This window comes from Corapipo altera, unplaced genomic scaffold (genome assembly GCF_003945725.1).
Source record: "Corapipo altera isolate COAL_440 unplaced genomic scaffold, ASM394572v1 2b, whole genome shotgun sequence".
Classification (NCBI taxonomy): domain Eukaryota; kingdom Metazoa; phylum Chordata; class Aves; order Passeriformes; family Pipridae; genus Corapipo; species Corapipo altera.
In genome coordinates this window covers 18,228,388-18,241,722 of record NW_020884874.1, presented here as the reverse complement: position 1 = coordinate 18,241,722, position 13,335 = coordinate 18,228,388, and the positions used below count along the sequence as shown (strand labels likewise).

The following is a 13,335-nucleotide window of genomic DNA, read 5'->3' as shown; positions in this document are numbered from 1 at the left end:
TGAATTATTTTGGTCAGAATACTTCTACATACAAAACGCTGATATCTCATGGGGAACTCAAGCTAGCAACAAATAAGAAATGAATGGCTATCTGCCAAAATTTTGGTTCCAGTGAGTTGTTCAGCACTGCACAGGAAGGCTGCGGCAGAAGCAAGTGCAGTGCGAAGCTTTCTTATGTGGGATTTACCAGCACTAATCACAAAACTATTCCTTTTCCACCCTAAAACCCTCTGCCTAGTTATTTACATGTTTAACAGCATCTACAGCAAATGATTCAGCAGATTTTGTGTTAAAATAACGTCATAACTTAAGGGAAGACTCTACCATGACTACACATGAGGAAACCCAATTAAAGATACAAAGGCAAACGTAAATGCAGCATTTCTTGGCTTTGGAGTTTTAACAATTTTAATAGTGAAATTTCCTTTTTGGTCTTTCTTTTCTTAAATAAGGTAAACTCTTCTTATGACAACGCAAAGTTTTAACCAGGAAGGTATGGCAATGAAGCACAGCGTGAGCTGATTAATTACACTAGGCTGCAACATAATAAAGTCAATTTCATGTGGAAAAGACCAGGCCACCAGGTACATCTGCGGCAGCTCATATTTGGTCAGAGAAAGTCCTGTCTACCTTGCCTTCTGTTTTCTGCACTACCCCTTACCACCTTCCCTGAAGGGAATCTACCTTCTCTCTGAAACAGTACCTTCCCACTGTAGGCAGTGATTTAACTAGTTCCCGGTAGTTGATATTTCCTGTGGACACCCTCAAGGACTCTCCCTGAGAGAGAAATGCCTCCCCAGATTCAAAGTACAGCACATGCCACTGTGCGAGAACAGAAATAGCTTTGCACTGAAAAAGCACTGTACTTACTTATTGCCTGAGACCCTACTGATATTTTCATAATGTGAGAAGAGAAATAAGTTGTTCTCACAATCATTATCTCAAGCAAGCTTCAACACAATTTCATAAAAGGCAGGTGGAAGGATGTACTTTACTGCCTTGAGTTGCTGCACCCCTGCACCCAGAAACACAGCACTCTGAATCACTGTCCTTCTTTACAGCACAGCTGGAAATAACCGACCACCACTGACCATTATTCCACTATTATAATTGGTTTCCAACGATATCTGCTGCCCAACTTTATTTACAGGCTAATTTCTTCATCATCAAATTTTAATTCTTTTTTCTTTATGTTCAACCACAATTTGCAAGCTGCAAATAATGACCAAAATTCAGTCCAGGTAGTATATTACTACTCACTTTCCAAACACAGCACTAGAAAACGCATTAAGAAGTACTTCATAAACTTCTGTCACTGCAGTAGGAAGTGACTGTAAATTATTACAGCTTTTCCAATTTAATGAGTACATTTAAATTTTGAAGCCATGGTGTTACTGTGCGCACTCAGCATAGAGATTTAAAAAAAAAAAAAAAGAAAAGAGAGAGAGAAAAGAGGAGTATTTCACATTTACATTCACACCATGCAGAGTAACTGGTTAGCACTGATGTTTTTCAGATGAGCATACATTACTTAGCCTGCCACATGAAGGCATTCTGTAAATTGTAAACTATTTTAAATTCTACTGGAATTCAAGTTTTCTGTTTTATTTAAACATCTTGAAAGGACTAATATACAACGCTAACATTTTTGTTCTCAGTCTTCGGTCCATCATACTGCACAATTTTTAATTCTCCCTATTCCCTGTGTAATTTGAAATTCAAGCATTTTCTACAACTACTCACTATTTATCTCTCACACAGCATGCTCAAAGCAGTGTTCAAGAAGTGTTAGCTATTTGCTGAAGATTTTTAACAAAATCTGTATGAGAATATATTTCCACACCCTTCTCCAACTACAAGTGACAAAACACTAACAATTAACAGTGTGCAAAATCATGGAAGAACATTTTCAGCATTTTACCAATGTAGAAACAGATGTAGGCATAAGAGATAGCAGTATGGCTGAGAAGAGAGATTTGGTATCTGATTTGGCTCCCTTGTTTTGATTAGACTGGGAAGTGAGTGCCTCCTGGTGCAGGTTATCAGTGAAGTCTGGTAGGCATGAAACTGCCCACAGGACTTCATAACAAAAAGAAATAATGCAAGTTTCTATTTCTGATTTAGCTGTTCTTCTGTATCATGAATTAGATTTAAGCAATGATAAGGAAATACTGAGAAAAGTTAATTTTAAATGTTTCAAGAAACATTTTACACTATTACAATAGGTTTTTACCGACTTCTATTTATTCAGGAACTTATATTCACAAAAATGAAGTGGTTCTTCAAAAGAATGGTTATTCATATATACTTGCCTGGTAATCTCAGGTTGGATACTAATACAGTACACAAGAAAAGAGATTTCTTAAAACATGCGTATGGTAAAACAAGCATGAAACTTCACATGCAAGCAGTAAAGAGAAGCAAATGCCACAAGACTTACATGACTAAAAATAAGGACTTCAAGTAGGTAACTCCCCAAAATGTCTACATTAAAAAGCAACATTTCAACATCTTGGCATAGGTTTAACTTAAAACATGCTCCTAAGTTTACCAAATCTGAGTGTTCACAGACAATTTCCCCTAACATTTTAGGAAGAGAAAACACTAAATCTAAGAATTTGAGCAATACATTGTCTGTAATGAATAGTTCAGCTATTGTTTATTATTTGTTATAAAACTCCTCAGACGTTGTATTACCAAGCTGTAAAAATACAATATTTGGATTTCTGTATTTTGCTATTACATGCTTTCACAGATTTTTCAACTGCATTTCAATGTAAATACATGACAATGGTTTGATACCTTTAGTATTAAGACTACTACAGGCTAGAACAAGTCTATTATGATTTTTGAAAGCTTTCATGCAAGCTTGCAAGAAGTTACTGCTATGTAAGGCCATTTACTTTAGGTTCAGGACAAAACAGTAAAATAATCTGTAATCAGGACAGTTCAGGTAAATCATCCACATAAACCCTATTCTGAGAATTCCACAAAGAGCATAACATATCTTCCATGATCACATTTATAGTTTCAAGTGCTTAGTCACCCTTTCAGCCATCAATATTTAGAAGCGGCCCTGAAATATGAGTTGTCACAATTATCATAAAAGCTTAAAAATCCTTACTATTCTAACAGCTCAAATTATTTTGGTATCTATGTAAACATCTAGTCTTTCACTGACTCTTAATGCTCTCTAGTCCAGTTACATCCTGAGGCTAATTTGGCATTGTTGGAAAACATTCTTCCTTCAGTCAGTCTTAAGTGGCTCCATTTCAATTTCATCCAGTAACCCCTTGCTTCTGTATTTAAAAAAACACAAACAAAAAACCTCCGAACAATAACCCAAAGAGAAGGAGCTGCCTGGTCAATACTCTGTATCTTTCATTATTCTGAGTAGACTACTATTCCAGCTCTGACTGTGCCTTCCCTAATGCATGGACCAAAGAAAGAATCTCTAAAAATCAAATGTATTGTTATTTCCAAATTAAAATAAATAAACAAATAAACAGAAGAGCAGCCATAAAATTAAGCTCATGCTTTCCTGAACAGGACATCATTAAGAATCCTCTTACGTGGTTTCTTGAAGTTACCCTGAGCTACACTTCCCAGTCCCTTCCCCCACTTTACATGGAAACTTTCCCATTTCTCTACTAATTAATTACTCAACCTTTGCTTCTGTTTTGTTTCTTTTGACATAGGGTAACCACAACTGAACAAAGCACAAACCTGTGATTTATATGAGACTATTATACTTTCCTGCATTGTTCCCTTTTGTATTGCTCAAACATTTCAATATTATGGTTGCCTTTCACACAATGTTGCTTATTAAATTAGAAAGAAATTTGTAAGGCCTTGACATTTTTAAAAAAAAAATAGAGCAGTGTTCAGGGATGTGGACGCTGGTGATAGTCTTGGCTATCACTATAAGACAGTGAAGTCTGAAATTCTGAAAACAGTCAGCAAAAGAAACACTGAAACAGCAGCACTGGACTTCAGAAGAGGCATATTTTGGTTTGTTCAGAGATCTGCTTGGCAGGATCATACAGGAGACCACTTTAAAAGGTAAACAGGCCTAGGAAATTTGTCTCCCTCTCCAGGGACTTCACACCAGGAGAATGATGCGTGTCAATGTGCAAGAAGTTAAGCACATGTGGATGAAGGTGAACACAAATGAACTAGGGACTCCTGACTTACTTCAAAAGAAAAAGAAGGTAAGCAGAATGCGAAACAACTTTATACAGACAAGATATACGATGATATTGCTGTAGTGTACAATGATGGAATTAGGAAATCCAAAGCTCAGCCAAAGAATAAACTAGCAAAAGCAACAAAAAAAGGCTTCTCTTGTATACAGGCAGCAAAATCAAATTACCAAATTGAAGGGAATGGCTGATAAACTGAAGGGCAGCATTGCTGTTCAGACAGACCTCAACATGCTGAAGAAAGCTGGCTAACAAGATACCACGAAGGTCTACCAAAGCTGACACAAGGCCCTGCACCTGGAAGAGAGCATCTGAATGCACTCGTACAGCCCAGGGGCTGACTATCTGAGAGCAGCTCTGCAGAAAACCTACAAGTTGAACATGAGCCAGCAATGTGCCCGGGTAGCAAAAGTGGCCACGAGCACCCAGGGCTGCCTGAGCAAGAGGGCAGCCAGCAGAACAAGGGAACAGATTATTCCTCTCTGTTTAACACTGATGAGACCATATGCAGGCTACTGCATCCAGTACAAGAAAGGCCCTGACATACTAGAGCAAGTCCACCAAAACAAGCAGGGACTGTGGCAGATGACATGCAAGGAAAAGCTGAGTGAAGCCATTCGTTCAGTCTTAAGAAGACAAGGAGAGATTTTACTGCTGTTTTCCAGTAGTTAATGGGAGGCTATAGAAGAGATAGAGCCAGGTTCTTCTCAGATGCACACAGTAAAAGGACAAGAGGGAACAGGCACAAGCTACAAAAGCCGAAATTCCAACAAAGTATCCATAAAAGAAAAAAATTACTATAAGTATATAAAAATGCCCAGAGAGATTGCAGTATCAAACTCTGGAGATAACCAAATTCTGAGCAACCTGATCTAACTTGGCCTGAAGTGACCCTGAGGTCTGAGTTACTTAGTCTGGGTGGTGTCCTGAAGTCCCCTGCAAAGAAAATTATTCCGTGAATTTATTCTATTGTTCTGTGATTAAAAAAAAACTTAAATGAACACAAAAACAAACACACAAAAAACCAAACAACAACAACTTAAAAAACACCTACACAAAAACACATTTGCAACATGTCTGTCCTGAATTTCAAACATTTTTTGACTCTTCACTTCAACAATAGAAATCCTATCAGGCACCAAAAGACATAAAGTTCTTTTAAATGCCACATGTTTTCTTGTGAGATTCCTTTTAAAAAATAAACTATGAGAAAGCTTCATCAGTGTTAGCCTAAATGGAACAATATGAAAATACTGATTTTAATCAACAGGAAATAGGTGCAAAACAGTCTCTAATATCAAAATTCCAAACACAGCAAAGGACACCTTCTGAGGACACAGTAAAAAGTAAGAGATAAATAAAAAAATCTGAAAACAAAACAAAATTGTTATAATTTACTTCAAACACCACCAGTGTGAAAAATATAATTAAAAGTACTATTCCAATACAATTCAAATTTCTAAACTGTACCAAGCTCAGAAGCACTTATTTAATTCATTTTTTCTAGGCACTCACATGACAAAAGTACAGCAAAAATAAACTATTTTTAGAAATAAAAAGAACTAAGAATTGAGACCATGAGAGTCAATGACAGCATGAAGATTCTTAGTGATACAGTAATATAATGCTTTAAGTAGACTGAATTTTCACACTTCTGAGATTTCTTTGGGATTTTGTGCACTTGATTACTTCTGTCTACATAGTGAGGTAGTGCTAATTTATGCCTTCCTACGGGGATGTCGGCTGTCTGTGCCAGCACCATAAACTGAATCAAGGAACTCCAGAGCTAAAACGTAAGTCTCTTAACTCAGAACTGCAGATTCATGTTTTATTCATAAAAGCAGATACCTACACACCAGCTTTTGAAATGCATTCTTTTGTCATTTAACACTTTTATTTTGTTTATGAAAAAAAAAAAAATCACAGATCTTACCTTTAGGTCACTTCCTGGTAAAGTACCTATGCCATCCTTCCAGTCCATTGCACTAAATACATCAAACTCTTGACCATTTCCACTAGAGGCAGATTCATTCATGATGCATGTACTAAATAAAATAAAAAAAAAATAAAAAAAATTATTTGAAAATTCTGTACGTGGTTTAATGCTTATATCATCAGATTTCTTCCAACTCGTTTCACAGATTAGTATCAAATGCTTCGTTCTGCACACTGGCAATGTGGACAAGAGATGACAAGGGTGATAAGATACACTGATATAATAAAAGCAAGGGAAAATCTTTTAAAAACTTTGAAAATAATACCTGTTTCACACACTAGGAGGCAATTAGGCTGTATTGGAGAGGAAAGAAAAATTTCAACCTGCAAGTAAATTGACATGAAGAAAACATACTTCAAGTACACCTAAGAAAAACATCTGTTCTGGGAAAGGCAAGATATGAGTGCATGCCTATAATAAATAAATTAAGGACTGATTAACAAAACTACATTTCCTTAATACTGGATAACATGTTGACGTGAATGCTTTACTCAAGTTCAAATGAGAATCTCAAAATGAATTTGAAACTGTCATTTTCCCTGTCTGACTCAGGGCACTCAAATATTCTTTATCTGTTTCCCTACAGTTTCACTAGACTTCAAATTTCATTTGTAAAAATCTATTTTCACATAGGAAAGCACATATACACCAGAAAAAACTACTGTTTTGCAAGACTTGATCCTACTGGATCCCTCTGTTTCGTAACAGTGAAGGGAGAGAAAATAAATATTGTGTTCAGAAATAGTGGATCTGGACATCCCCTTCTGTGGTAAAATATCTGCACAAGCAACAGAAGTATACCACACTTGTCTCTGACTCCTGGCTTTGGCCAACTGCTTGTCACTGCCACAAAGATGGCACCAGTGGCACTGAATTGCAGGTGTTTCTAGCAGCCAGTTGTGACTACCACCAGCTTTTCCTTTCCACTTCTCACAAACCCAGCAATCTTTAAATCTGTGGCCTGGTACCTGATTTACCATTTGTTCAATGTAGAATCTGACTCATTAATGTTGTTTCTGAAGAACTTCTGCACTACACCTAGCAGATGAAATAACTTGCGGCAAAATTAGCTCTGTCATTGGTTTGTGAACTATTAGCCAAAGCTTGTCCCTTTTGAAATTTACACTTTCCGAACTTTTTGAAATTTAAACTTTCTGAACTTTCAAATAGTTAATGAGCTTCCTCGGTGCTTAACCTTGTTTTCTAAAATCTAATTTATAACGTAGGTCCCACTGCTCAAATCTACAAATATCTGTTAATACGCTCTGAATATCCTGAATTTTCACCCCCTCCCCAAAAAAAAGAAAAAGAAAAAATGGTATTTGATCACTCACAGATAACAGAAAAAGATGCAAACCAAGCAGAAGTAAACTCAGGTAGTCTAGAATTTTTTACTGAAAGTTAGAACAGAAAAATGCTTAGTTAACTTTGTTACATGAAAAATAATTGAATTTACATTGTATTTATCAAAAAAATTGTACCAATCACTGTAACACCACCACTACAGACAGATACTACTCTGGTTTTGGGTATACAGTGTAAACTCCCTTGTATTTCTCCTTGGTTTCCTCCTCATTTCTAGCAGAATTCTTCATAATCCCGAGCAACACCTTACTCCATGGGTACTTTTGTTACACTACAGTAACTACACAATATCAACAAGAGGAGCTGGACCTCAGTCAGTATCCACTGCTAAGAGTGAAAGCTTCTGCATTCCTCTTCATTTCATATGACAGGTAGGGTTCACAGAAGGCTCTTTGAGAAAACTTCATGTATTTCATATGACAAGCTTTAAGTAGGAAGAACCACATGATTCAATGTGTCTTCTCCACCTTTCAGTAATGCTCTATGAGAAAACCATACCATCAATGCACAAAATTTTAAAAAACTTCAATAAATCTAAACAAATTCAGTGCAAACTGATAAATTCCCCAAAGCCGTAGATCTCATCTTTTAAAATCACTCCCACACAAAATCTACCACCCTCAGGGCACTTCCTGCAATAAAACTTGGGATCTCTGCTTGATCTGAGAGCACAGTACACTGCAGAGCTCCAGCCTATCAAGCACTACAGCAGACCAACTCAAGCAGGCTTCCACTAAACTGAACTGCAGGAAGATGGCAGAGGTGCAGGCCTTCCCTCAAGAACACAAGACCCAAGTCGCTAAGGAGTAGCTGAAAAATTGGATTTCTCCAGACACCCGTGAAGTTTTAAAGACATGAAACATGCTGGTTTAAGAACGTTGGTATAACAAGCTTCCCAAGATTAGCCTGGATAAGCAAACACAAAGTTGTGTTCTGTATTAACTCAAGTAATCTTAAATTATTGTCCTATTTAGAGGACACTTTACTCAACCCTCCTGTGTTTACTTACTACAGAAAACATGTTGCAATGAGTTCAGCAGAAGGCATGAGAGAAGACAGGAAAAGACTCGGGAAGCTGTGCGGAAATGTTTCCTCGCAGCAGCCGCTGTACCATGCAGCAAGGAGCACGAGACAGGACAGCTGCTCCATCAGATGCTGACATCTCTGACTGTGCCACTCTTGTTATTGACATGAAAATTACATGGGGAGGGAAAAAACTCAAGAGCCTAGCCTACTTAAGCAGGGTGTAAACCACGAAAGTAAATAAAAAATTGGTAACAGAAATGTTCAGGGCATATTTGTCTCAAAAACCCATACAAATTCTAACTTAATTACACCTAAGAAACTTTCCTTAGGTAACAAACAGTAATAATTATATAATTTTTTTATAAGGTATTCATTATTGCTTTCCTTTTAAAATTTACTCGAAGGCTAAGGCATAATCTGTATTTTTCACATTCTGCAGCCTTCAGAAGTGTTCTTGGTGGGGATGAAAAGGTCACAGGGCAATGCAGACAGAAATTAACTTATCAAAAGGAATTACTTTTAACAAAATCTGTTTCCAGGTTTCCTGAGTTTAAACAGATAAAAGATACAGCTATATCCCTCTACTAATGATAATGAGGAAGGAGATACAGACCAATAAAATTGTTATGGCTATGAGGTATTAAAACAGGATGAAATCATTGCAATATACACATCTAAATCTCAGTACAAAGAAGACTAAAGAATGTCTTATCTACTCATTTTAATTTTTGTTTTTAAAGCTCTGATGCAGTTCTTTGAACTAGTATAACTCCTTCCATAATGATTTCATTTGCTATCATTTCTGTTGCTACGCTGCCAAAAAAGTAGTAAAAATGCTAGATGAATATGGGGCAAAGTAACTACAATACTGTCCCTATGCCTGTCACTGCCATCTGATGTGATGGAAAGGACATAATAGGAAGAACTTGGAACAGTCGTTATCCAAAAACATCTCCAAAATCCATTATTATACATATAACAGTATGTAAGTCTTCACAGCCACAAGAGAAGTGTTCTGCATGTTAGTATTTCAACATGTTGTTTTAGACTTATGTAATAAATTCATTTAAATAAACAAGCATATAAAATAAGATTAGACACATCTTTTGAAAAACCTTCATTTTTACCAAGTGGTTCAACAATAAATGAGTACCTCACAGAAAAAATACTTATTGAGAGTAACAGCACTAAAAATGAGATAGCTTCATCAGGTGAAAGACTCTCTAAAGATATAAAGAAAAGAAACAGGATAGAATATGCCAATTAAACTTACAAGTAGTTTTTTAAATAATTATAAGGTTATGTACTGAATATATCAGCAAGTAGTAATAGGACTCTTTCTTCCAGTCAGTGCTTTAGAAAAAACTACCTGACACCTGTCCAAACTTTAAAAATCTAAGACGCCAACTGTGATATGTCCATACAATTTCTAACCAGCAGGGTGAACTCAATACCAGTCACTGGGCAGCAGAGAGAGATTTCAGCAGTAAAGACACCAGTCATCTGGTTATGCCAGATCGGCGTAACTTGTCTGCAATGATTTGCCTTTTCTTTCTATGCATCCCTGTGTATTTTTATTTCTACTATCAAGGATTTCTGTAGGTACCATGACAGGAGAGCCTAGCAGGTTTGCCCCATACTGATCGTCTCCCCAGCTGACAGCTCCTGTGAGAAGCAAAACTGGGCATGTAGAGCCAGGGGAGGTCTCAGCAAATGACACCAAGAGTGAGGTCCAAGGGAAAAAGAGGTCCCAAGGGAGGCGATGTCCTTATGGAGTTGAGCCATGGGTCCTCTTCCCCACAGGGCTGGGTGACACCAGCACTGATGAGTGTTCAGAAACCAAGGCAACAGGTGAGGGTTTTTGTCCTAATATTGTATTCAGTTATTTTGGAAATCTCCAAGGCTGCCTCGTGTAGCACCCATGAGCTAAAAGGACACATTTTCCCTACCCAGCAAATTAGGAAAATAAAATGGATCTGCAGGGAACAACTCAGTGTACTAGAGCTGCAAATATACCAACTTCTAGACAACCGGGGACAAGTGGATACTCAGCTTAGCTTTATTTAACATGTAAGAATGTGAATACTACCAGCACAGACTTGTTACACTGCTGAAGCCACATGAAGTAGAATTACCCCTTGCAGTGTAAGCTCCCTCTATTTGCCGACAGTAGTAAGCTTGCTTCATAATGACAGCAAAAGCAAAGCCAATTGACTGTAAACCCACCGGGGGCGAGCCCTGCTTTTCGCTTTGCAATCCCATCTTTGAGCTCGGCACGCTCCATGCTTGCCTCTTTCTCACTCTTCATATTTTTGCACCAAATTCTTCACTTGAAGAAAAACAACCACAACAGGAACAGTGCAGGAAATGGTAAAATTCTTTGATGCTACCCACCGCATTTTAATATGTGCTTTTTCTTGTATCTGTTTAAAGGTACAATTATTTTAATGCTTCATTAAAAGAAGTATTTGTAGATTCCACATTTTCCTCAAAATCTCATTTTTCATTGCTTAGGAACTACTTTACTAGCCCTGCCATGTTTCTATTCTGCATGTTGAAAAGCTGTTGGAGTAAATTTCACTATTTTGCCTGTTGTTCATGAAGTTTATTACAAGTAAGCTATTTTAAAGATAAGATGCATAGCTTTTTTAAGAATTCACAAAGGGACCCCAGCTTAAAATTCTTTGCCATTCTTAACACTTGGAACAGAAAATGGACCAGAGTTCCTATTGATGTCTCTGTAGCATTATTTCCTCTTACTTTATCTGTTGCTACATTTCTGACTGTTAGATTCTCCAGGGGTACCGCATGTGCTTGCTCCTGGTTCCAAATACTTTGGTTTGAAACCTTTTTCCCCTCAAAGAAAGAATCTGGCCACAAATGCATTACAAAATGCTGTGAAGCCTGAGTCTACACTAGTGCTAAGGGAGATTCTTGCTGTCTTCACTCGAGTCTAGTCTCTGTCAGCAAGCTAACATGGGTACTGCTGTACCATTGCTAGAGAACAGGTAATAGTTACAGCCTTCTTCTACTACTTCATTTGCAAATATCCACAAAACACTATAACAACAATAGTTACCCAACAGGAAAGTTATCCCATCATCTAATGAAACTTACCAGTCATAACCTTTTCTTGTTTATTAACAGCCTGTACCTCACATCAAATAAGTATTTCCTCTGCAACCATTACTCCTTTATTTCTGTTACTGTCTGAGTAGGCCTGAGTCGAGATTTATTATCTGAGTAGATTAAGAGTTGCATACAACAACTCTGAAATGTTATGTCTTAAATTCTCTTAATTGCCTGAACTAGGCACAGAAAGTTACCGAACACTTCTGCCTTTATTTGTGCCTACTTCTTTCCCCTGTGGAAACACCTTCTTGAGAAGAACTGTGATGCACGGAATCTTCACACCAAGTATCATCTGACCTATTTCAAATTGTTAATTTCTACCCCAAGTTAATTCAATACATATCCGAATGCCCTTTTTGTCTGAGTCGTACCCTCCTCTTCCTCATCTGACAGTTCTTACCAGCTTCCATGAGCTCTGCTGTTTTTAAACAATTAATTCACCTTCTCTAGCTCCTAAATACAATTCTGCATTTATAGACTTTCCCTTCTCTCCAATTCATAAAGAGCTGGTATCTCCCATTGTAATGAGCAGTCCTACTACTGGAGCACTAACAAGCTACGACTACACACATGCTATCACTTTCTTCAGTAAGCCTCATGCCAGCTCATCACTGACTCCTCACACCATCACTCACAATCTACCATCACACTTACCAGCAGTATTAAAAAACACAGACAGTAAATTGAACAGCCCATAAAAAATCAACCATCTCTCTTCACAGAACAGGTGACGCCAAATAAAACTCAACAAGTCAGAAGAAAAAGAGTCATCACAATCATTTTCTAAAGTTATTGAAACTTAAAAGCAACACTCTAGCTAAATTCATTAATCTGAGAGTGAAACATACACAATAGCAAACAAAACCCAAGTTCACTGCAATTGCCCAGCTGACAACAAACACCATCCAAGACCATTGCTTCAGCCACCTTTACTAGAGCACCATTCACAAGAAGACCAACTCGACCACAGCCAAAGCTGCTGAAATAACACTAAAAAAACCCGTACACCTGGCACGGCCCGGATTAAAGTGGAAAGCTTTACTGCCTTCTCCACTACTTTCAGGGAGTTTCTTTCTTACAGATATTCATCATATAAACTTCTGGGAACATGATAACTTCCTTGGTAAAAAGCACCAGTTTCCTGAACAATTTTTGAAATTTGCATTAAGAAAACTATGTTACAATCTTGAACATAGACTACTTCCTAAAATTGCATATGCTGAACTTTTTGTATTGTGAGCTTTATGCTCACCACCACCTGATTTTTAGCACCGACGACTCAGCATCCATTCATGAGTAGAAACAGCAAAAACGAGCAGTCCAATGCCACTCAGCTACACGGAGGAAATCAGAAAGAAAACAGAACAAAACTGACAACGTAACTCATGCCGCCTTTCGCTGTGAAGCTTACACACCAACGCTGCTAAGCACAGGTAATTAAAAGACCTAGAAGAGGCCACGACCCTCACACCCCCGGGGAGACTGCCGCATCTCCGGGGGCTTCCTTTCCAAGAAGCGTTACTCAAACCTAAAAACCCTGACGGCTCAAACCGCGCTCTCGAGTGGGACAAGTGGCACAGCCGCGGGGCGCGCCCCCCGCCGCTCCCCACGCAG

At 37.9% G+C, this 13,335-nt stretch overlaps 1 protein-coding gene across 5 annotated transcripts in view; it reads right to left on the bottom strand.

Annotated features, from left to right (window-relative positions):
• L3MBTL3 (L3MBTL3, histone methyl-lysine binding protein) overlaps positions 1-13,335 on the bottom strand; it is a 77,245-nt gene that overhangs the window by 61,969 nt on the left and 1,941 nt on the right. For all 5 annotated transcript variants that reach the window (XM_027633923.1, XM_027633925.1, XM_027633924.1 and 2 more), the window contains one exon: positions 6,136-6,247. In XM_027633923.1, the coding sequence (XP_027489724.1) occupies positions 6,136-6,247 (112 nt within the window). Of the gene's footprint in view, positions 1-6,135; positions 6,248-13,335 lie in introns of those variants that run through there.